Raw genomic sequence first — 26,346 nt, 5'->3', positions numbered from 1 at the left:
CATCCTAAAACAATCATACACTCATCGGCCAGTGCTCAAGCCCCCCAGGCCTGCCGGCAAAGGTGAGTTTTAAGGGCAGGAAGGTGCTGCAAATCTCTGGAGGGAGTTGATTCCAAAGGGCTGGAGCTGCCACAGATAAGGCCCCGCCAACCGGCATTGCTCAGCTGATGGGACCTGGAGATTTCCGGGGGACCTGACTGGTCGCTGGGATACGTATCTCTTTACCACCTTCTATAGTAGATCTCAAAATTGCCACCATCTATAGTAGATCTCAAAATCTATTTTGTTTTAACTTCATTTCCTAAGCTCGTCATTTTTTTATGCACTGCTAAAAAAAAATAAAGCGAACACTTAAACAATGCAACTCTATGTAAATCAAACCTCTGTGAAATCAAACTGGAAGCAACACTGATTGACAATCAATTTCACCTGTTGTTGTGCACATTCAACTTTGTACAGAACAAAGTATTCAATGAGAATATTTCATTCATTCAGATCTAGGGTGTGTTATTTGAGTGTTGCCTTTATTATTTTTTTTGAGCAGTACATCTTACCTTTTGTTGAAATTTTAGAATAGAATAGAATAACAGAGTTGGAAGGGACCTTGGAGGTCTTCTAGTCCAACCCCCTGCTTAGGCAGGAAACCCTACACTACTCCAGACAGATGGTTAACCAAGCTCTTCTTTAAAAATTCCAGGGTTGGAGTATTTACAACTTCTGGAGGGAAGTTGTTCCACTGATTAATTGTTCTAACTGTCAGAAATTTTCTCCTTAATTCTAGGTTGCTTGTCTTCTCGATTAGTTTCCACTCCTTGCTTCTCGTCCTGCCCTCTTCTTTCTGGTATTGGAACACTGCTATTATGTCACCCCTAGTCCTTCTTTTCATCAGACTAGATATAGACAGTTCCAGCAACCATTCTTTATATGTTTCCGCCTCCAGTCCCCTAATAATATATGTTGCTCTTTTTTTACACTCTTTCTAGAGTCTCAACAACTTTTTTTTTACATCATGGCGACCAAAACTGGATGCAGCATTCAAAGTGTGGCCTTACCAGGGCATTATAAAGTGGTTTTAACACTTCGTGTGATCCTGATTCTATTCCTCTGTTAATGCAGCCTGAAACTGGGTCTTTCTTTCTTTCTTTCTTTCTTTCTTTCTTTCTTTCTTTCTTTCTTCTTCCTTTCTTTCTTTCTTTTTTCTTTCTTTTTTCTTCCTTTGTTTCTGTCTTTCTTTCTTTCTTTTTTCTTTCTTTCTTTCTTTCTTTTTTCTTTCTTTCTTTCTTCTTTCTTTCTTTCTTTCTTTCTTTCTTCTTTCTTCCTTTCTTCCTTTCTTTCTTTTTTCTTTCTTTCTTTCTTTCTTTCTTTTTTCTTTCTTTGTTTCTGTCTTTCTTTCTTTTTTCTTTCTTTCTTTCTTTCTTTCTTTTTTCTTTCTTTCTTTCTTTTTTCTTTCTTTCTTTCTTCTTTCTTTCTTTCTACCTACCTACCTACCTACCTACCTACCTACCTACCTACCTACCTATTTATTTATTTATTTATTTATTTATTTATTTATTTATTTATTTATTTATTTATTTATTTATTTATTTATTTATTTATTTATTTATTTATTTATTTATTTATTTATTGTTAGAGTTGAAAGGGACCATGAAGGCCATCAAGTTCAACCGCCTGCCCAAGCAGGAACCCTATAGTACACCAGTCAAGTGGCAGTTCAATCTTCTCTCAAAAATGTCCAAAGTATTGGAGTTCACAACGTCCTCTGGTAGGTTGTTCCATTGGTTGATCGCTCTGACCGTCAGGAAGTTCCTCCTTATCTCCCTGTTGAATCTCTCCTTGGTCAGCTTCCAGCCGTTGTTCCTCGTCCGGCCCTCTGGTGCCCTGGAGAATAAAGTGATCCCCTCCTCTCTGTGACATCCCCTCCTATACTTGTAGACTGCTATCATGTCCGCTCTGGCCCTCCTTTTCTCTAGGCTATCCATTCCCAGTTCCCTCAGTCTCTCTTCGTAAGTCTTTGCTAGAAACATAGAAACATAGAAGACTGATGGCAGAAAAAGACCTCATGGTCCATCTAGTCTGCCCTTATACTATTTCCTGTATTTTATCTTAGGATGCATCTATGTTTATCCCAGGCATGTTTAAATTCAGGTACTGTGGATTTACCAACCACGTCTGCTGGAAGTTTGTTCCAAGGATCTACTACTCTTTCAGTAAAAAGAGTAGTAGTTTCCAGTCCCTTAATCATCTTGGTTGCTCTTTTTTGCACCTTCTCCAGAGTTTCAATGTCTCTTTTGAAGTGTGGTGACCAGAACTGAATACAGTACTCCAGGTGTGGTCGGTTGTCCACTAGGACTCCAAGATCCCTCTCTCAGTCACCATTATTGAGCAAGGTACCACATATACTGTACCTGTGCATTTTGTTTTTCTTGCCTAAATATAGAACCTTACTTTTTCACCATTGAATTTCATTTTGTTATTTAGCAGCCAATTTTCAAGTTGGTCAAGATTTTTATTTATTCATTTATTATTTTTATATTATTTTATATTTTACATTATTTTATATGTTATTATTTTAATTTACTCTTTTACTTTTATTATTTTGTTTGACACATTTCTGAACTGCCCATCTCCCTCAAAGAGGGCCTCCGGGCAATGTACAACAAAGCATCAAAATTAAAAATAGTGTACAAAAATTAAAACAATTAACATTTTAGAATTTAAAAAATTAAAGCATTATTTTTTTAAAAAAAATTAAGGAAGCAAGAATCGTGAAACCCTGTTAAAAATTAGTTGACAAAGGTAAAGGGGGAGAGGTTTTCTCCGGCCGTTCGCAGTCGGTGTTAGTGGGCATTGCATTTCCCTGGCATTGTATGCCATAAACAAACGTACAATCTATACTTCGACCTTAGGTAGGATGCACACAACAAATGGTAGCTCAAAATCAGGCAACCTGGAAATGGATAGATAAGCACTGTGCTCTCTCCTAGGGTAATTTTTAAAAAATGAGATAAATATATATCTTCTGAGTTTCTCTATAAAGTGGGCAGCAGTGGAGGGATTAGGAATTCCTCAGAGCTATCTCCATATGAGCAGACACTGCTGAAAAGAAATGTTTTATATCCCACTTGCAGGCACACACACAGAGAGAGAGAGAGAGTGAGACCGACCGACCGACAGACAGACAGACAGACAGATGGATGGACAGACGGACAGAAGGACAGACCGACACAGAGGGAGAGAGGTGAGAGAGAGGGCAGTATCGGATTTCTATAGGGTGCGTTCCAAAAGTAATGTACTTTTTTTAAAAAAAGTAATTTATTGAACAGATTTTGTACAGCCTACAAGGTTGTTTTGGGACGAGTGCTCTTTGCAATACAAAAAGGGTGCTTTATTTCTTTTGAATTTTGTGATAAAGAACATTGTTTTGAATTTTCAAAGATGTGTGTGTCTGAAATTTGTACCCTTGAATTTTCGGGAGGCTCATACCAGAGAGCCCAGCAGAACACTTTATATATATTACTACATGTCTATTCTCTTCAATATGTATTGTGTATTGGACAAACAAACAAACAAATACGGACAATGGGGATTAGCTATTTTCCCAAGGGGGGGGGGGCAAGTGGGATTTTTTGATATGAGCTATTGTCGTGCCATTTTCTTCAGTCTCTGCTTTGCTCTTGTTGCTTTCAGTACTGATTTTAGTAAAATTCACTTTTGAAGTTCAAAATGGATTCTGAGTTTTATTTTTCTTAAATTCCAATTGAAGCAGCCGACATTAAGCAAAGACTGATGAAAAAGGCGCGACAATAGCAGCTGACAGAGTACATCTAGAAAAGGACTTGCAAGAACCCAACAACTCATCACATTTTCACATTATATAAGAACTCATTTGATCTAGTTCGGTTTGCTGTAACAAGGCCAATCCTTCTTATAGATCAGTTTCTGGTCTAAAGCGCAACATCGCTTGGCCAACTTCAATAGACAAGCCACAGATTGAACACCTTCGATTCAGCCCAAAACATTAATTTTGCTGTTCTCTTTCTGCTAATATTTCCAGCTGATCCTGGTTTCTAAGATGGGTTAGCTAAATTGATCTCTGCTTTATCATAAGTGCCAGCATTTGCCATTCTTCTCCTTGCTATCATTGAAAGTGCTTTGGGAAGCATTAATGAAGCTACTCTGATAAATAAATTGCCTCAATTGTTTACTCTGAAGCATAAATTCCTATTAAAAGCCAAGCTGCCGATGGGGATTCATTTCTCTGAGAGGAAGCAATTCAAAGGAATGATTCAATGGAGTTAAGATTCAAAAGTCAGGTGTCCTTGAACTAAGATCAACAGTAATACTTCTTCTTCTTCTTTTTTTAGAAAATAAATTTATTAAATATATACAATAAAAACCAAATACAAAAAGACAAAAGAGATATACATATTGTACATTTTAACATTTACACTCTACTTATGTAGTAATTGGGGAGTGGGAGAAGGGGGTTGTGAAGGGATGGAAGTAGATATAGAAGGAAGGGGGCTAGGGAAAAGAAGGAGGAGGGGATAGAGAAGCGAAAACCAGCGTTAGAGCTGGGTCTTTCATGATTTGCGGCCTGTAGTCTGAGCTCGTAGTTGGTGTGTTTTACCCTAAGGCTTTATCGATATGTTTTGTATGTAGTTTTTAGTGCCAATATGTATAATTGATTTAGGGGTTTATTTTCTTTGTAAAGTTGGAGTTCGTGTCGATCGATGTTTACAGTTTGTTGTTTCAATTTGATGTTATGATTTGTGATGTAAATTGCCATTTTTTCAAGTTGTTTTTGTTGGATATTTTTCTTGATGAATAATTGTTAGATAATTCCTTTTTTTTAACCAGAGGTACCATTTATCCCAAGCTTTGTAGAAGTCTGTCTCATCCTTGTTTTGCAGTTCCATTGTTAGTTTGGACATTTCTGCGCATTCCATTATTTTAATCAAGAGTGATAGGGTAGTTGGGTTTTTTTCTTGCTTCCAAAATTGTGCATATAAAATCCGTGCGGCTGTAATAATATGGATTATAATATATCTGTGTTCTTTACTAAAATTTTGTCTTGTGATTCCTAGTAGAAATAGTTCGGGTTTCGCATGGATAGTCTGAGAAGTAATTTGTTCTAGTATAGTTTTAATTTTTTCCCAATATTTTTGGGCGGTTTCACATGTCCACCAGATGTGGTAATATGTACCTGGTTTTTCCCTGCATTTCCAACATAATGGTGATAGATTTGGATACATTTTTGCAAGTCTAGCAGGTGGCAAGTGCCATCTGTAGAACAGTAATACTTCTTAAGATCTTGAAGGACTTCTCATGATCAGGCAGCTTCCATACACATGCAGTCTTCTTTAGACAGAGTGAAGATAGCCTTCAGAATTGTCAGGTATGAAGAATTGGGACCAGGTGTTAAGTTCCACTTAAGCTCATGCCTAATGGTGAGCAGTAAATCGGTGCTTGATAAAAGTCAACAGAATTCCAGGCACAATTCAAAGTGTTAGTTATGACCTGTAAAGCCCTGCATGGCACAGGACCAGATTATCTCCAAGACTGCCTTCTGCAGCACGAATCCCAGCGACCAGTTAGGTTGGCCTCCTTAAGGTCCCGTCAACCAAACAACATCGGCTGGCGGGACCTAGGGGAAGAGCCTTCTCTGTGAGAGCCCCGACCCTCTAGAATCAGCTCCCCCCAGAGATTCGCACTGCCCCCACCCTCCTTGCCTTCCGAAAGAGCTTAAAAACTCATCTTTGCCACCAGGCTTGGGATTTTTAGATCTTTCCCCGACCACTAAATGCTTTAAGTATGATTGTTGAATGTTTAGTTGATAACTCTTTCTTTTGTTTTTAAATTGTAGTATTAATTGGATTTACATTATTGTTCTGAAAACAGCAACACACGATTCCTGAAGAACTGCAATCAGATACTCTTTCACAACGGCCAAACCCACACGCTGCTATTTATAGCAGCAGCCCTAATTACTGGAGCCCCACCCAACCACAGGTGGCCTCATTTTCTCTTGTAATAATCCTTCAGTTGTTGTGTCCTATGCATCACTCTATGCATGTGTGGATGTGTCATTAATTCTTGTTCAGAATCCAAGGATGATACAGATGATTGATCTCCTCCTGGGCTGTCTGCCAAACTCTCCTCTTCCTTGTCACTCACACTTCCTTGGTCAGAGGAGGCTTCGTCGGCAGATTCCATCGGGAGCAAAACAGGCCTGCGGCATGTGGATGTCTCCCCCACATCCACCTGCACATTCCTTGGGGCAGGAGCTGGGCCAGAGGTAACCACAACACATATTGTTTTCAGGTTATTTATTCCTGATCTACACTCAGCAATAAAAGCCATCATATCTAATTCCAAAACCACACTCCATAATCTCAAGATAATAAAAGATACTAAAGGAGAAAAATGCACACACAATGAATTCAGGAGAAGAACATCAGATATTTTGTAGAGTATTGATGGAGAAATTCAAAAACGTGACTTGAAAGGATATTATAGATCCCTTTCCATGGTTGAACTATTTTACAGAGCTTTTTTTTTTCATTTTGCAATATCTTTTAGTTTAGGCCTCCATGCTGATTGTTCCTTGTTTTTCTCTTTCCTTTTTTGCCAGCGGCACAAAACAACTTTCCAATCAGTAATTGCAAGCTAGAATAAAAACAGAAATAGGAATCAAAGCTATGTGAAATGTATGACATTATTAAGAAACTTGTCAACAGATGCAGCCAGCATCATCAAATATCTATCGAACCTTCTGTTTTGTTCGGGGAAGTGAGGTTGCTTTTGACAACAGGTTCAACAAGCAATTGCCATTCCACTTGTTCTATACAGGAAGTCCTCGACTTATGATCACAACTGAGGCCAATATTTATGTTGCTGAGTGAAACATTTGTTAAGTGAGTTTTGTCCATTTTACAACCTTTTGTTGTTTTGTTGGAGCTGGCAGCAAAATCGGACAGTCAGGAGCCTGGAGAGCAGGGGCCGATTCCCATTCCTGCTGTTACTGGTGCGCTGCATGTGCAGCTTTGCTTCTCCTGCAGGCGTGCACGCAAATCCCAGTGTGTTTTTGCTTCTGCACATGCGCAGAAAGCAAGATCTCATGATGGGATGCATGAGAGTGTTTTCGGAGGATTTTTTTTTTTGCTTCCGCGCATGCGCAGAAGCAAAAAATTGCAGAAACCTCATGTGCGCATTCCGTCATGAGATTTTGGTTCCTGTGCATGCGCAGAAGCAAAAACACACTGGGATGCACAAGTGCACATGCAGGGGAATAAAAGCTGAACGTACAACACAACTTTCACTACCAGTGCAGAATCCTTATCCTTACTGGTAGCAACCCAATACTTCTGGGGAGGAACATGGGCCAAGCCTGGAGTCTGGAGAAGGCTTGGTGTCATAGGAAGGGATCCAGCCTGGGACATCTGGGAGGTCTTTGCTCTCTCCAGAGCTTCCAGAGGCTGACATGAGTGAAGCAGAGGAACAAGGGGAGCCTATACCCAATGTGAGCATGTGCAGAGCTGCCAGAAGGCAAGAACATGATAGCAATGTTCCAATATCTCAAGGGGTTGCTGTTGGATTTCTGTGTTCTTTATGGTTTTAAGTGATCTTTTTCACCTCATCAAGCAGAGTCTCTTCGTAGCAGAACTGTGCTATAATGTATATTTGAGTACATGATACAATGACTCCAATATAAAACTTCTGCTTTTATTTCTTCTTTTATCATTGAACTGGTTTCATATTTACACAAATAAACAACTTGACGGTATAATGATATTTCTCTTAACGTCTGCTCTCTATGATGCAGATTCACCAACAGTCAGCATACGAATCCCCAGAATTCTATCTTCCAACTGCCAAAATTGACCACATGCCAGTATGCAAATTAGCTCTCTCTCAACATTCCATCCCCCTTTTCCATGCTATATGCTAAGTTGCCACAAAGAAGAAGGACTTAACCTATTCTCCAAAGCACCCAAGAGTAGAACAAGAAGCAATGGGTGGAAACTAAATAAGGAGAGAAGTAACTTAGAACTATGGAGAAATTTCCTGATAGTCAGAACGGTTGATCAGTGGAACAGCTTGCCTCCAGAAGTTGTGAATGCTCCAACACTGGAAGGTTTTAAGCAGATGTCAGATAAACATCTGTCTGAAGGAATGTATGGTTTCCTGCCTAAGCAGGGGGTTGGACAAGAAGACCTCCAAGGTCCCTTCCAACTCTGTTGTTGTTGTTGTTGTTGTTGTTGTTGTTGTTGTTATTATTATTATTATTATTATTATTATTATTATTATTATTATTATAACAGTTACAGAGGAAAAGGACTAATGGGGAGTAAGGCTTGAAGATAATTGCCCCCTCCCATAGGCTATATAAATGAAGCAAATGGAGGTACTTGTTGCAAGAAGCAACTTTGTTCAACGTGTATCTATAACAGTGATAGTGAACCATTTTTTCCTTGGGTGCCAAAAGAGCCTGTGTGCTCACACCCATAATTCAATGGCTGCGGAGGGCAAAAGTACTTTCCCCTGCACCCTGAATGCCACCTGAAGGCCAGAAATGGCCTGTTTCCCAACTTCTGGTGGGCCCAGTAGGCTAGTGTTTCATCCTCCCCAGGCTCCAAATGCTTCCTTGGAGCGTGGGGAGGGTACAAACGCCCTCCTCCACCCCCCAGAGGCTCTCTGGAAGCCAAAAACACCCTCTCAAAGCCTCTGTGTGAGCCAAAAATCAGCTGGTTGGCATACAAATGCATAATGGAGCTGACCTAGGGCAATGGCTCACGTGCCAGCAGATACGGCACTTTACAGAATCAGCATGTTGCATCCAACAATCTGCATCTTCATTTTACCCACCTCGAAAGGATGGAAGGCTGAGTCAACCTTGAGCCGGTGGTTGTTGTGATTCAGCCTGAGGCTCCTCAGGGACCGGCTGCGTCTCTGCTGGATCCGGGCCCGGAGGAGGAGGACAGTGAACAGGAGGGGGAGGACCAGGCAGATGGGGGAGAGGAAAGTCAGGAAGAGGATGAGGGGGAGCAGCCTGAGAGCCCCGGGGGGGACCCTCTCCCCAGCCAGTAGCCTGGCCTCATTGGATGAGGAAGCACAGGCTATAATTGACATGAGACAGCGACGTGCAGCTCAGAGACGGGACCAATTAGAAAGGTATTGGCATCACTGAATTGACAACAGCTGGGTTTGGGTGTGGTTCTCCTCAGCAGGGTTTAAAAGGCAGGCCAGTCCTTTAAGCCATGTGGAGCGTTATCAACTGGAAGTTCTGTGACCCTGCTTTGCTTCTCGGCGTCTCTGATCTTGGCTTGTGGCCTAGAAGACTGGAAGACTTGGGGGAGGCGTATGTTTGTTATCTCCAGCATTGTTTTTTGACAGCAAGAATCCTGTTTTACTTCATGGCCTTCGTGAAACATCTTTGAAGTTTCAGCGTGTTCCTGTGTGTAAGGACATTTTCTGTTCCCCGTGTTTGCTTTGAATTCTATAAACTGCCTTTGCTTTTTACCAGTGTGTCTGGATTCTCTTTTTGGGTTGGTGCTTGCTTCTGGAGGGACCCAGACAGAACAGTGGTGAGATTTGAACTACAGCTAGCAGTTAACTGAAGTAGCCTGCAGTGCTGCACTCTAACCACTGTGCTATCCCAGCTCTAGCAAGTTGTCCCACTGATTAATTGTTATGTTACGAAGTTTCTCTTCGGTTTTAGGTTGGTTCTCTCCTTGATTTGTTTCCACCCATAGCCTCGTGTCCTGCCTTGGGTTGCTTTGGAGAGTAGGTGGACCCCTCTTCTTTGTGTCAGCCACTTAGATATTGGACTACTGCTATCAAGTCTGCCTTGGTCTTTCTTTTCATTAAATCCCTTACCACTGGGTGTCCCATCTGAAGCTGATGTTATTTAAAGGGCGCCCAGTTGCCTGGTCCTGATATCACTGGACAAGGACCAGAACGGATTTATTTCATTGTCTTGTCCTTTTGTGTGCTCAGCTCATTACAAAGAACTTTACTGTCTAGTCATTGAAGACCTTATAAACTATCCAAAGAATCAATATATGCATGAATAGTGAAGAAGCAATCAGAACAGTTTTTTTTACAGCTCATTAACTGCATGGAAAGTTTATGAAAGCACCAAATGTGCCAACTCAGAAAGAACACAAGAAATGATAGCCATAGCACATGAGCTTTAATTCAAAGTGCAAAAGAGAGAAAGAGATAAGGAAAGAGAGATCATTGAGAGCACTTGCACAGATGCAACTTTGCATGCAAGTTTTATTCCCCTGGTTAGAGGGCACGTGTGGCCGCTACTTGCACTAATTGAACTGTACATGCACTCATGTTCATGCCACTCACATGCCCCCCCCCCCTCGTGCCAGGACGGGCCACCAAAGTGGAAAGTTTGGGTCCACTCTGCTACAGCATATTTACCTGACCTACAACTCAAAATTTCATGCAGCTAAAAAGAAGGGTTCTTTCTTCAAGTTCTTTCATGTATTGCAATTCCTTCAGACATTATTGATGGAAACTTAGAAACATAGAAGAAACATAGAAGATTGGCGGCAGAAAAAGACCTCACAGTCCATCTAGTCTGCCCTTATACTATTTCTTGTATTTTATCTTAGGATGGATATATGTTTATCCCAGGCATGTTTAAATTCAGTTGCTGTGGATTTACTGACCATGTCTGCTGGAAGTTTGTTCCAAGCATCTACTACTCTTTCAGTAAAATAATATTTTCTCACATTACTTCTAATCTTTCCCCCAACTAACCTCAGATTGTGCCTCCTTGTTCTTGTGTTCACTTTCCTATTGAAAACACCTCTCCTGAACCTTATTTAACCCTTTAACATATTTAAATGTTTCGATCATTTTCCTTCTGTCCTCCAGACTATACAGATTGAGTTCATTAAATGGAGTGTTTATTTATTGATTACTATCTATTTATTTATTAATTGGATTTATATGCCACCCTTCTCTGAGGACTCGGGGCGGCTTATCAGATATAAAAGGAAACAATAAAATACAGTGTCTAAATCCAATTAATTTAAACTAGGTAAACTAATCTAAAATCCCCAATTTTGTTAAAAGTCTGTTGTATCCATTCAGACAGCAATCATACAAAACATTCATTCGCCAGGGCCCCCCAAATTTGTTTATTTCATTTTCATTTCATTTTATTGGATTTGTATAGCTACAAATTTGTTGGAAACATTTTGTAAGGGCTGCCCTAGGAAGCACTAATTGGGTTCCAGAAACTTCATTAAGTATCACATTCGAAAAAGAATAGGAAATTGCTTGTAATATGCAAGGCGTAGTTTGCATATGAACCATTTTGTATTTCGCTATACCCTTGGTTATTCAACATTTAGCCCAAGAGAGATACAAAATCCACGGAGCTCTTTATTCATCTGTTTCACCCCAGGCATTTCATTTGCATCATTTTCACTCTATGCTTTTATTTCAGTGGCAAGGGAATTGCTTGAAATTTTCCACATCCCAAAGGGTCTCAGTCAAAATTAAAGATATAGAATTGCAGAATAACAAAGTTGGTAGGGAATTTGGAGCTCTTCTACTACAATCCCTGCTCAAGACCAGGTTCGCCTGGTGCACCAGTTGCAGCCCTATTTGGACCGGGAGTCACTGCTCACAGTCACTCATGCCCTCATCACCTCGAGGTTCGACATGGGGCTACCTTTGAAAAGTGTTCGGAAACTTCAGATCGTGCAGAATGCAGCTGCGAGAGCAATCATGGGCTTTCCCAAATATGCCCATGTTACACCAACACTCCGCAGTCTGTATTGGTTGCTGATCAGTTTCCGGTCACAATTCAAAGGGTTGGTTATGACCTATAAAGCCCTTCATGGCACCAGACCAGATTACCTCCGGGACCGCCTTCTGCTGCATGAATCCTAGTGACCAGTTAGGTCCCACAGAGTGCATCTTCTCTGGGTCCCGTCAACTAAACAATGTCGTTTGGCGGGACCCAGGGTAAGAGCCTTCTCTGTGGCGGCCCCGTCCCTTTGGAACCAACTTCCCCCAGAGATTAGAATTGCTCCCACCCTCCTTGCCTTTTGTAAGCTTCTTAAAACCCACCTCTGCCGTCAGGCATGGGGGAACTGAGATATTCCTTCCCCCTAGGCCTTACAATTTAAGCATGGTATGTTTGTATGTATGTTTGGTTGTATAATAAGGTTTTTTTTATTTGTTTAGTATTGGATTGTTACATACTGTTTTTTGTCACTGTTGTTAGCTGCCCCGAGTCTGCGGAGAGGGGCAGCATACAAATCCAATAAATAAATAAATTCCAGAGAAATAGTTGTCCAATTTCTCCTTAAAAATCTTCTGTGTTGGAACACTCACAACTTCTGGAATACAAGCTAGTTCCCCAACCACTCATCGTATGTTTTAGCCTCCAGTCCTCTTATCATCTTAGCTGTTCTCCTCTCCACACTCTTTTTGTATCGTAGTGACCAAAGCTATTCCAAGTGTGGTCTTACCAAGGCATTATAAAGTGGTACTCTCCCTTCATGTCATCTTGATGCTATCCGTATTGATGCAGCTTAGGACTGCATTGGCTTTGTTGGTGGCTGCAGCAAATTACTAGCTCACATTGATTGATTGATTGATTGATTGATTGATTGATTGATTGATTGTTAGAGTTGGAAGGGACCATGCGGGTCATCAAGTCCAACCCCCTGCCTAAGCAGGAACCCTATAGCATCCTAGCCAAATGGCAGTCCAATTTCCTCTTTAAAATGTCCAGAGTATTGGAGTTCACAATGTCCGCTGGTTGATCGTTCTGACTGTCAGGAAGTTCTTCCTTATTTCCAGGTTGAATCTCTCCTTGGTCAGCTTCCAGCCGTTGTTCCGCGTCCGGCCCTCTGGTGCCCTGGAGAATAAAGTGATCCCCTCCTCTCTGTGGCAACCCCTCGTATACCTGTAGACTGCTATCATGTCCGCTCTGGCCCTCCTTTCGTCTAGGCTATCCATGCCCAGTTCCTGCTGTTTCTCTTCGTAAGTCTTGGTTTCTAGACCCCTGATCATTTTGGTTGCTCTTTTCTGCACCTTCTCCAGAGTTTCAATGTCTTTTTTGAAGTGTGGTGACCAGAACTGAACACAGTACTCCAGGTGTGGTCTGACCAGGGCGTAGTAGAGTGAGTGGTATTAAGACTTCTCTGGTCTTGGAGTGTATTTCCCCTGTTGATGCAGCTTAGGATTGTATTGGCTTTTTTGGCTGCTGCTGCACATTGTTGGCTCATGTTTAGTTGATTATCCACCAAGACTCCGAGATCTATTTTGCCATCGCTACTGCTGAGAGGGGTTTCTCCCCGGCTGTATGTGTGTCCAGGTTTTTTTTACCTAGGTGAAGGACTCTGCTCTTGTCGATGTTGAACATCATTTTGTTGGTGTGGGCCCACTGTGTTAGTCTGTCCAGGTCTTTCTGTAATTTGAGCCTGTCCTCAAGGGTGTTGGCTACCCCTGCCAGCTTGGTGTCGTCTGCGAATTTGATTAGTTGCCCTTCTATTCCCTCGTCCAGGTCATTGATGAAAATGCTGAAGAGCACAGGGCTCCTATATCCTCTCACAGTTATTGCTGTTGAACCACATTCTATCCCTCCACAACTGGTTTATCTTGCCTCAATGTAAAACCTTACTTTCCTTACTACAGAATTGCACACAGTGAACTGAACCTGTTTCAGAACATAGACTCTCTCTCAAGTCACGTTTCCCAGACTTTTTATTTATTGATTTCATCATTATATCTTTGATATATAACTTTCTCCTCCAGCTAATACTCAAAAGCGCCAAAGAAACCACATAGCAAAATATAAACAGATGCTGGAGCAATGTTTGAACCACGTAGCTAGGTTGGCCTCCCTGCTTTCCAGGAAACAATGTTCCAGAGCAATTTAATTTGTGTGTCAATGAAGATACAACCATACCATTCCTTTGATGTCCGTGAAGTCTATTAGCCATCTCGCATTATTCCCCTGTTACTGCTTCTTTCCAGTCTTCGGCCTCAAGGCAGGATAGTAATGAGTAATTCAGGCACACATCTGTGGCCAAATAAACTATTTGCCACCAAATGGCCACATTTAATTATGTGATTTTTAAAAAAACGTTTTGCATTTTAGCTGGGAATTATGCATAGTTAAGGGTTTCGGGAGGTAGGTAATCAACGGATCCCACCTTCCCACCAGCATGCCCCTGCCTCCCAATTTGTGTGTGTGTGTAGATAGATAGATGATAAATGATAGATAGATGGATGGATAGATGGATGGATGGATGGAGAGAGAGAGAGAGATGATAGACAGACAGACAGACAGACAGATAGATAGTATTGTGGTTAGCTCTGGCCCAGCTCCTGCCCCAAGAGCTGTGGATGTGGGGGAGACATCCACATGCTGCAGGCCTGTTTTGCCCCCGGTGGAATCTGCTGATGAAGGCTCCTCTGACGAAGAAGACACGAGTGACAGGGAGGAGGAGAGTGTGGCAGACAGCTCAGAAGGAGATCAATTATCTAGCTCCTCCTTGGATTCAGAACAAGAGTTAATGATACAGCCACGCATGCGGAGAGCAATGCATAGGCAACAACAACCGAGAGATTATTATCAAAGAAAATGAGGCCACCTGTGGTTGGGTGGGGCTGTGGTCATTAGTGAGGCTGCTATAAATAGCAGCCTGTGGGTTTGGCCATTGTGGAGGATTATCTGATCTTTGTGTTTCGTGACTGCTTTACTGACTTTGACCTTTTGTGTGCTGATTTCCCCCCGCTTTGAAACTAAACCAGAGCAAAGTGTGTGTCACTTTGTGAAAGAAGAAGGACTGTGAATTGCCTCACAGCTGCAAGCTAAGTATCACAGAACTGATAAGGGACTTGTACAAATTACCAGTTTGTTTGGAGACGAGTGCTCTTTGCTATACCAAAAGAGGGCTTAGGTTAAGTGAATTTTCATTATAAAGAACATTGTGTCTGAAATTTGTACCTGTGCATTTTTGGGAGGATTCTACCAGAGAGCCCGACAGAACAAGCAGACAGACAGACAGACAGACAGACAGACAGACAGATAGATACACACACCTGGAAGCCAGGTGTTACTCTGTGGTAAGCTGGTCAGCCAATAATTTTTATAAATAAATAAATATTTGTATGAAGCTGACCACCAAGCTCACTAACCCAAACAAATGCAATAAGAAATAGCTAAAGAACTAAATCCAAAAATGGAGATGCCTTTCCTAGAAACCACTGTAACTAGCAGGAACTCTCATCATATTTAACTTCCTCATTTCATCTAAGTCAGAACCAAATGTTTAAAAAGATCATTGCCTGCCTGGATAAAAATCAATATTGCTGTTATCTGAATGAGAGCTTCTATGCTTCTGGGCTGGCTTCATTATGTTGCAAATGCAGCACAAATTTGCCATCCTCCTATAGCTATTTTGCCAGCTCAGTTCTTATCTCAGCTCCAGCCGTGAACGGCATGCAGGGATTTAATTGTTGTATTATAAATAGTTTTTAAATTGTTTTTAGAGGTTTTAGTACTATTATTGATGTAATATTAGTAATATTTATTATGATAGTTAATATTTCTAATTATTATTTCTAATTTATTTATTTTTAATTTAATATTTCTAATTATTGATTCTAATTAATTCTAATTCTAATGATTTATTTATTTTAATCCGGAGAGGGGCAGCATACAAGTCTAATATATTATTATTGTTGTTGTTGTTGTTAATAATAATAATAATAATAATAATAATAATAATAATAATAATAATAATAATTATTCAACTTCTATGCTGCCCAATCCTGAAGGACTTAGGGTGGCTTACAACAATAATAAAATAATAAAATATAAATACAACCTAAATAGATACAACACAATAAATTCAATAAAAATAGATACAACGCAATAAAAAAGAAGTCAACCAATATCTAAAACTAAAACATTTTCAGAAACTAAAACCCCATAAAAGTTGCTTTTAAAAGGCAATCACAGTCATACACATGGGCACCATTCATAGAGTTGGCCATCAAGAGTTGGAAGTAAATGTATTGCCCCCAGGCTTGCTAACAGAGCCAGGTCTTCATGGCCTTACGAAAGGCCAGCAGGGTGGGAGCAGTACGGACATCAGGCAGTAGTTAATTCCATAGAGCAGGTGCTACCACAGAGAAGGCCATCCCCCACGGCCCCGCCAACCTGCATTGCTCTCATACCGAAGAATTGACTTTTTTCCTTTAAAATTGGCTGCAACTTGGATGTCCCTAATTACTAATCCTGTATTACAAATGGCATTTATTTAAAATTGCCCCATGTCTAAACCCAACACTCTCTTGCAATAAGTATTTCATACCTTAAATAATGGAAGATCATTTCCAATGATCTTCCAGACAATGGGGTCAATGGATAAATATTTTCATACTTAGAGTTATTAATATTTTTCTCTAGAGCTAATAACCAACTGACCTGAATTTAAATGAACATTGTCCTTTAGCAAATGGCAAGGTCAGAGTCAACACAATACAAATGGCATGATTTAAAATGCTACTTAAGATTAACATCAGAAGACTATCAAAACTGCGCCCTGGATGGCAACCAGATCTGATTTAACTGCTTCGTCATTTGAGATATTTTAAATGGAAAGTTTTCTTCTTCTTTTTCCTTCTTCTCTAGCAGTGCCAACAAGCCAATGGTGCATTTATTACGAACATGCATTCATTACAAACAGCAAACAGAGCTTACAAAACCAGAGCTTACAAAACCTTTGCCAGACCCATCCTCGAATACAGCTCATCTGTTTGGAACCCATATCGCATCTCAGACATTAACACCCTTGAAAATGTCCAAAGATACTTCACCAGAAGAGCCCTTCACTCCTCCACTCGAAACAGAATACCCTATGAGACTAGACTTTCAATCCTGGGCCTAGAAAGTTTAGAACTAAGACGCCTTAAACAAGATCTAAGTATTGCCCACAAGATCATATGCTGCAACGTCCTGCCTGTCGGCGACTACTTCAGTTTCAACCACAACAACACAAGAGCACACAACAGATTTAAACTTAATATTAACCGCTCCAAACTTGACTGTAAAAAATATGACTTCAGTAACCGAGTTGTCGAAGTGTGGAACTCATTACCGGACTTCATAGTGTCATCCCCAAACCCCCAACACTTTACCCTTAGATTATCTACAGTTGACCTATCCAGATTCCTAAGAGGTCAGTAAGGGACGAGTACAAGTGCACTAGAGTGCCTTCCGTCCCCTGTCCTATTGCTCTCCTATATCTCCTATACCTTTCTTCTATTCCTATATCTCTTCTTCTATTCTTTCATTGATATGTTCTATTACTATACCTTCTTTTCTGTTATTTCTTAGATATATTTTACTATGAGTATCTTCTCTATAACCTTCATCATGTATTTTATTATGTATACTGTATATAGATATATACCCACTAAAACCCTCATTGTGTATTGGACTAACTAACTAACTAACTAACTGTTCTGTCTGGGTGCCCCCAGACTTCAACACCAACTGGAAAAAACAGCCAGACACGCTGGTAAAAGCAAAGGCACTTTATAGTTTGAAAAATAAACACAGAGAAAAACCTGTTCTTCCCAACAGGCAGGCTATGAGGCTTCACAGCAGAGTCCTGACGGCCAGACAATACAGCAGACTTCTTGCTGGCACACACACCACTGTAGAGAATAAGACCCACGCCTTTCCCCCCAAGGTTTCAGCCTTCAAGGCCACAAGCCAGAATCAGAGACGCCAAAGATCACAGCCAGGTCCCAGGACTCCCAAGGATAATACTCCACAATACAGGAAGGGTGGGTCTGCCTTTTCAGCCTTTCTGGGGAGAACCACACCCAAACCCAGCTGTTGCCTATTTAGGGCTGGAAATACCTGGCTAATTGTCCCCTTCGTTGTGCTGCTCTTCTCTGCCTGAGATCGATGATGGCTTGTGCATTTTCATCTAAGGACTCCAGGCTGCTTGCTGGGGAGAACTCCACCCCGGGGGACTCTGGCTGTTCTCCCTCTCCCTCGGCCTGATATTCCTCCTCCCCGTCTGCCTGAACCTCCTGTTCCTCATCCTCCCACTCTGAGCAGGAAGCCGGCAGAGGATCAGCCGTTCCCTGAGGAGCCTCAGACGGAATCACAACACTACCTAACTAACTAACTAACTAACTAACTAACTAACTAAATAAATAAATAAATAAATAAATAAATAAATAAATAAATAAATAAATAAAATCAAATATCTAAATGTATATGGAGATTTCCAGCCATTCAGGACATAGTTGTCCAAAAGGTGCTTTTTCAAAAGGAAACTGGACTTTATTTTTGCTTGAAGAGGTTTCGCTTCTAATGCAAGAAGCTTCTTCAGTTCTATGAAGAACAGAACTAAACAGAAGTGAAGAAGCAAAACCTCTTCCAACAAAAAACAAAGGACATCCAGTTGCTTTTATAAATGCGCCTTTGAGATGGCAAATTTTCTATTTTGATGGCTTTGATCTGACCTAGTTTGGACTTTGTTTATTTTTTTCTTCCTACAAATTATGTCCTTCCTTTAATTAGATAGAAAACAAAGTAAACACCATGTTAAGAAAATGCAAGGTTATCATATTCAGATGGCCTTAATTTTTTAGCTTCCTGCAAAGAAAGAAATGCCCTCCAAGAATCTTGTGACTATTCTAAAATAACAAACCATATTTTAAGAGCAAGAGCTTTCAAAGAGAAGACAGACTAAGCATTGTATGGATAATTGGCAGACTAGGGGGTAACAATATGAACCCCTGCAGCATCTGGAGTTTTCCTTATTTCTAAATCAAACCCATGAACTAGGCAGCCAGCCAATCAGTTTGTCTCAAAATAGGAGTTTCCATTCCCTAATGTTAGACAACAGATTTCGCTTCCAAACTGGGACAGGGACTAATATATCTTCCATGTTCTTCTCCTTTAGTTGAAGAGATCTGGTTTTAAATTTTTTAAAATGTACACTGCCAAGTGGATTTAGATAAATGCTCTCAACAATTAGAGGCCTCTACTTAATGAAAATAGGGGCATTTTTGCCACCCCCTGGTACCCGGAAGCTCCCTGCAGACTTTCCAAACCCTATGCCCACCCAATTTTTTCAATAAAAACCCAGGTGAAAAACAGCCCATTTTTTGCTAAATTTGGGCTGTTTCTGCCTTCTAATTACTCCATCTAGTATGACTGTAGGAGGCATTCTGGGAGTTGAAGTCCACAAGTCTTAAAGCTGTCAACTTTGAAGTTTCTAAAATATGTACTTGGTTGTAAAAAGTATACATGTTTGTAAAAAGTATTCTTCTACACTGGTATTTTATAAAATAATATATTATTACGCCATTTGGTTCAGGATAGTTTTTTCCTTTGTTTTCCACCTCTAAAATCTAGGTGCATCTTCTACTCCAGTGCGCTTTGTATTCTGAAAAATACGGTATAAGGATGTGGATCTGTTTAGAAATATTAAGATGTGGAAAACATAAAAATCAATAAAAAATAATTTTAAAAAAGAAAAAAAAAGCTAGCAGAATTATGGAAAAGTCGAGTTGGAGCAACAGCTTTGACCAGCTAACCAAACCAGGTTGAGAGTAGCCATTGGGTCATTGATCTTTGGTGATATAGGGACTTGTCTATCCCGACATGTCAAGACAGATTCACCTCTACACCAAACTGGCTCTCAGAAAGACCCTGATTTGTCCTTTTGCAAAGTCCTTTATCCAGGTTCAAAACTTGCAAATACTGTGTGTTGCATCTTAATACTTGCTCCTTCATCTCATCTGTTTAAGATTTACTTCTTCTTAAGCTAAATACTTAGGATGGCTAACATTCCTTTTAGCTCAGGGAGGTTATTTAGAGAGCCTACAGCATATGGGAACAGCACACTTCTCATACACAAGTATTTCTAGGGAAAACAAAACAAACCTATTACTCAGGATAAAGTCAGGAGCTTTAGGGCTCTGTTAAAGTATCCTTTGAGCAGCATATCAATGTTTAAAAATATGGTTGCATTGAGATATACATGACAAACAAATAGACTTCAGTTTCCATTATCTTGAGAATTTCTAAGGCCTTTCCTATCTAAACTATCATAACTAATAAAAACTGAGTCACAGAACAAGGGCATCTCATGTTAAGCGAGGCAGTAAACAAAAAAAGTAAAATAAAATTGGAGAGAGAGGCAAAAATAACTTCAATCTACAATTCTTTCTCAATGTTTGAGCCCTTGTTCCTTGTTCACTTAGTTTTCAGATGGAATGTTACATTTGGCTGCAACCTTCTATTTAGAATTTGGAGGTTCAACTCTTCTCCAATGGCTCCTTCTGAAACATGCTGGGGCAGAAGGTTCCTGAGAAAAGTCACCGAGTAAAGATTTTCTTTGGTTCCTTCCTAAACATTTCTTGGAATTGTTTAGGAAAAGTAGAACACGTGCCTCATTCAATCCCTGACATCTCAGATACAGCTGGGAGATCTTCTTTCTTGAACTCGGTGGAATTATTAGCTATCAAATATCAGCTTGAATGATCCTGGCCTGACCTTGCGCGAAGGACTTCATATAATCCAGAAATAGTAGTGGAAGCAGGAGAAGAATGTTTCCAAAGTAAAGGACTACTCCAGATCAAATGGAAAATACACTCTTTCAACTAGTGAAATCACAAGGTGTAAGTTGCAGCCAATTCTTTTGTCTTTAATTAGTAACTAGCAGAATGGCTGCAATAGAGACACGTGGTCCTGGCACAGAGAACCTCCATGGTGCAGTGGTTAGAGTGCAGTACTGCAAGCTACTTCTGCTCATCACTGGCTGCCAGAAGTTTGGCAGATCGAATCTCAGTAGGCTCACGGTTGACTCAGCTTTCCATCCTTTCAAGGTCAGTAAAATGAGCACCCAGGTTGTTGGGAGCAATATGCTAACTGTTGGCTTGTCTCGGTTAGGCTATAAAAACCTGCGACAACACCGAGCAGAGAATTTTAACAGAGCGTGGATCATAGTTCCCTCTAAGCTGAGCAGTGAGCAATCGCTCACTTAACAATCATCATCAACTCAGAGTTTTCCAAACCTGCCCAGAAGCCGAGAGGGAATTTTTATTATTATTTCTGTGCCGCCCAGTCCCAAAGGGACTGCCGCTCAGATACTATACCTTTCCGCCCACCCCCCAAAAAAATTAGAGGGAACACTGGCGTGGATGTGTGATAAAGCCAAGACACAGACTTAGTTAAATAAGTATTATTTACATATAAACAAAATATAAACAATCCAGAATAAGCACGAAGCAAATACAGAATAATACGCACTGAGCAATTACAAGATTAGCACAAAGCAAAACACAATATAAATAATAAGCACGAAGCTAAAATACAATATAGATAAAAGCACATAGCTTTTACAAGCACGAAGCTTAAACACGACTCCCCCATCTCTCAGGCAAAAGTAAAGGAAGTGACCGAGCAAAATAATGAGCTTTTATAGCTTCAATGAGGAAGTGATGAAACAGCCTTGAATATTAACTCTTCAAGTACAAGTTAACCCTTTAAGTGCACATTAACTCTTTAAGTACAAGTTTGGTACAGTGTACAATATGCAGTTTACAATGGCAATCCCTAACAACCATGTACCCTGTACTGACACTTACCCTCTGTAAACTGGATGGATGGATGGACGGATGGATGGAATGGCAAGAATTATTGAGCCAAAGACTAATCTGAAGAACCACAAATTGTAATCCTTGACACAAAGGAATAAGATGACATACTGAATTCTGTAAATAACGAACAATGCTTGAATTCCAGTTTTAAACAGTCATTCTTAAATTAGGACTAAAAAATGGGATGCAGATCTAATTCAACAGAGGAAAGGGGGAAAAAAGACAGAGATAGCAAGATAAATCTCATAAGCACCACTTTGGGCAAAAAATCTCAGCAGTAAATACAAGAGACAGGTTCAGAATTAATCTTCTGACCATACTAGGAACTTGCTGATATGGAATGCAGGAAGAGCAGCATTTGTGGCCGAGAGACTTGCAGACAGAGAGGAGGAAGGCTGACTAGCAAATGAGAGAAAGCAAACACTTCGTTCAACAAAGATGTAGAGAATCTGCTGAAGATTATTTTCCCCAATCCCGTGAGCATTCAGGGATAGAGTTGAAAAAAAAGGAAAAAGAACTTTTGCCACCTCAGCAGTCCAAACCAAGAAGTAAATACTGTGTGTGTGTGTATGTGTGTGTGTATGTGTATATTTATATTTGGTTAATTTATGTCCCCAAAATATGAACAAGCAGGATGATACCTCCCGCCTACCAGACATCTGGAAACCAGCCCTCAAACGTATCCCAGCCATAGAAACTGAAACCAGACTCAGAACACACACATTGCAAAAAAAATCAAGTAGCCTTCAAGCTCCAACCACTCAGGATATCACGCCTAATCTACAACCATTAACTAATCAGCATACCTCAGTAACATCAACAACCCCAGGTGTTACCCCACTGACTCACCAGGAAGTTTCTGCACAGCGGGCAATTGCTAAGCCATCAAACCACACCCAGCCACCAGTATTTATAGAAGGAAGGCAGCTCAGGTCTTGCTGTGTTCGCCCTAGAACAAGGACAGAAACACCAGCCTGAAGATGACGAGTGGGACCTCGTCGAAACGTCGCCAGAAATTCCCAAATCCTACACGGGAAGAAACCCGAATATACCAAGACCATCATACCTGTACCCGTGAAAATCTACGAAAACACATAACTAAGGAACAAAAAAACCTTTAACGAAACTCTCATCTCTTCTCCTTTGAAAAATTCCCAAACCAAGAATTCTGTTTTAACCTCCACGTTCAATCTTAAATTTATCTACCTCTCTGACCGAAAATACAGAGGCATCCTATTTCGTTAGCTCAATGAAGTTCCTTGGGCTCAAAACAACTCAATCATTAACTGCTTGTATTGCCAGATCACCAATTAGCTAAAATATACTCTGATTATCAACTTTGAACTAAAACCTTTACTACAAAGAAGAACAGTCACAAAAAAAAGTAATGGAACAGACTTTTTCACATCCGTTATTTAAACAAATTCAAAAATGAGTTGTAGGTTAAGGCAGCAATTTCTTATGGCTCGACCTTAGCCAAAAAAAAAAAAGTTATGTTCCAAACATTTCATCTGAAAAGCACTTTAAAAATAATCAAGAGACATGCTGTGACCACATTTTATTTGCATACATTTCAAATCCTTTGTTTACAAGGAAAAAAACCCCAATTTCTAAAAATACACAGCAGATTTATTTTTTTTGCATTTTTTTTCCTGGCATTAAAGAACTGCAAGAATAAGCTAAATTCCAACTGTCTATTGGTCAATGAGGTTGTTTCTTGTAAGCAGAAAGTACCCAAAAGCTATTGGAGTTGACATCCTAAGAATGGATCGGAGAGGTGCGCCCTCTACTGGTGTGTTAACATCAAAAACACTGAAAGCCAAAATCACAGTAAAACTCAACAGTTTAATCCAAGGCTGAATGCTCCTGTAACTTTCTCCAGCTCAAGTAAATTGCTGGATTTTTCTATGACCATAATAGGCTGAACTGGGCATCCATGCCAAAAAGCAATCATCCACTTTCCATGCAATATGATTTGGAGAGTTTAAAACACCCTTAGGTGTTTTAAATTTTAAAAGATTTTAAATTTAAAACAAAAACCTCACCATTCCTTTTTTTAAAACATAGAAACATGTTTCTGATGGCAGAAAAAGACCTCATGGTCCATCTAGTCTGCCCTTATACTATTTTCTGTATTTTATCTTACAATGGATATATGTTTATCCCAGGCATGTTTAAATTCAGTTACTGTGTGTGGATTTACCAACCACGTCTGCTGGAAGTTTGTTCCAAGCATCTACTACTCTTTCAGTGAAATAATATTTTCTCACGTTGCTTTTGATCTTTCCCCCAACTAACTTCAGATTGTGTCCCCTTGTTCTTGTGTTCACTTTCCTATTAAAAACACTTCCCTCCTGAACCTTATTTAACCCTTTAACATATTTAAATGTTTCGATCATGTCCCCCCTTTTCCTTCTGTCCTCCAGACTATACAGATTGAGTTCATGAAGTCTTTCCTGATACGTTTTATGCTTAAGACCTTCCACCATTCTTGTAGCCCGTCTTTGGACCCGCTCAATTTTGTCAATATCTTTTTGTAGGTGAGGTCTCCAGAACTGAACACAGTATTCAAAAAAGAAAGAAAATTAAACTTCCAAGGCTTTTCCATATTATTTGATTCAGATGTGATTACAATAAATTGGTTGAATTAAATTAAATTAAAAATAATAATCTTCCTTTTATTGTTTTGGTGTTTGTTTGTTACTTTCTTACTTGCGTTGTTGTATCTGCAGTTTATGCAGTATGTACCTGCAAGCTGTTGTGGAAACTGGTGTTGGTGCACAACAAAGAGATTCATCCATAAAGAAATTATTGATCTGTTTCCAGCTCACAATCCTATTTTCTTCTGCTGTTTTCAGGCCTGATCAAATCAGTTCTTGATCAGTTGAGCAAACCGATATAAATAAGTAACTCTGTTGCAAGACCTTGTAACAGCATCTAAATAAGTAAAAATGCATTTGTTTCATTTATCTTTTCCTGATTCATAAAGCCACTAACGTAAATACGAGAGTTGCCCAGAAAGTAATGCACCACATACTTTTTCTTCAGCAATTATTTATTGAACACAATGAAACTTACACACAAGAATGATGTTTTTTCGACACTCCCTATTTTTCCGCGTAATCCCCATCCTGTTCTATGGCTTTCCTCCAATGAGACACAAGGGCGTGAATGCCCTATTGGTACCACTCCTTGTTCTGGTCACAAAGCCATTTCTGCACTGGGCAAATCACCTCTTTTGTCATTTATGACAGTCTCAAAATGGGTGAGCAGTGTGGTCGGGCAGTAGGAAAAGCAAGTAGGATGCTTGGCTGCATAGCTAGAGGTATAACAAGCAGGAAGAGGGAGATTGTGATCCCGCTATATAGAGCGCTGGTGAGACCACATTTGGAATACTGTGTTCAGTTCTGGAGACCTCACCTACAAAAAGATATTGACAAAATTGAACGGGTCCAAAGACAGGCTACAAGAATGGTGGAAGGTCTTAAGCATAAAACATATCAGGAAAGACTTAATGAACTCAATCTGTATAGTCTGGAGGACAGAAGGGAAAGGGGGGACATGATCGAAACATTTAAAAATGTTAAAGGGTTAAATAAGGTTCAGGAGGGAAGTGTTTTTAATAGGAAAGTGAACACAAGAACAAGGGGACACAATCTGAAGTTAGTTGGGGGAAAGATCAAAAGCAACGTGAGGAAATATTATTTCACTGAAAGAGTAGTAGATCCTTGGAACAAACTTCCAGCAGACGTGGTTGGTAAATCCACAGTAACTGAATTTAAACATGCCTGGGATAAACATATATCCATCCTAAGATAAAACACAGGAAATAGTATAAGGGCAGACTAGATGGACCATGAGGTCTTTTTCTGCCGTCAGTCTTCTATGTTTCTATGTTTCTATGTCTTCCTTGAATGGCATCCTTTAACGGCCCAAACAAGTAGAAGTCTGAGGGAGCTAGGTCAGGGCCGTAGGGTGGATGGGGTAACACTGTCCAGCCAGGGGTGGGCAGTAGGCAGGACGGGGTGGAACACAGTTCCACAGGCGGAAATGAAGATGCATGCGCAGCTGATCGGCGGCTGTCACTTCCTGGATTACTGGTCTCGTCTCGGCTCTCCTTTTTTCCCCTGCTGTTGCTGCTGCGTCTGTGCTCCTTGCTTTTTTCCTCTTTCCTCCTTCCTGGCCTCGGATGAGCTTCCCTCTCTCCTGCCCGGCTCCCCTTCGGCCTCACACGGCCACTTCCCGCCTGAGATGCAAGCAGAAGGCGTGGAAGCGGCGCTGGCAGAATTTATGCTTCTGGCAGCACCCGTTCACCTAGCTACCCAGCCTGAGATGGGGGGGTGACTCAGGAATGAGAGAGCGCAGGAAACGCAAAGCAAATTGTCACCCCAGCGAGCGACACTGGTAAGGTTGTAAGTCGAGGACTTAACAGTTCACTTGAACGATGATTATCATTTAAGTCAATCACACCAGATCACATGACTCCTACCCAGTCACATGATCATTAAACCACACCCACAAAACAAGCCACACTCACAGTGTGGCAGTAAAAATTTTGGCTGTCCATTACTGTGTCCAATCCTGTTTAATGATGTGTTCCGCTGCTGGTAATGTACATCACTTACAGACACCATTTTGAAACACTGCTGCAGCTACGCTATC

General features: G+C 40.4%; 1 protein-coding gene across 2 annotated transcripts in view; it reads right to left on the bottom strand.

The window, feature by feature from the left end:
• The window catches only part of DPYSL2 (dihydropyrimidinase like 2), a 162,356-nt gene that overhangs the window by 7,031 nt on the left and 128,979 nt on the right, over window positions 1–26,346 (bottom strand). The window contains exon 14 of one of the 2 annotated variants that reach the window (XM_070765807.1): window positions 6,315–6,669. The exons of the other annotated variant lie outside the window; for it this stretch is intronic. Within the exon in view, the coding sequence (XP_070621908.1) occupies window positions 6,656–6,669 (14 nt within the window). The 3' untranslated portion in view covers window positions 6,315–6,655. Of the gene's footprint in view, window positions 1–6,314; window positions 6,670–26,346 lie in introns of those variants that run through there. 2 annotated transcript variants of the gene reach the window in all.

The sequence above is a fragment of the Erythrolamprus reginae genome, chromosome 12, assembly GCF_031021105.1.
Source record: "Erythrolamprus reginae isolate rEryReg1 chromosome 12, rEryReg1.hap1, whole genome shotgun sequence".
NCBI lineage: Eukaryota > Metazoa > Chordata > Lepidosauria > Squamata > Dipsadidae > Erythrolamprus > Erythrolamprus reginae.
The sequence above is the reverse complement of the archived record's forward strand: the minus strand, read 5'-3'. Positions and strand labels throughout refer to the sequence as shown.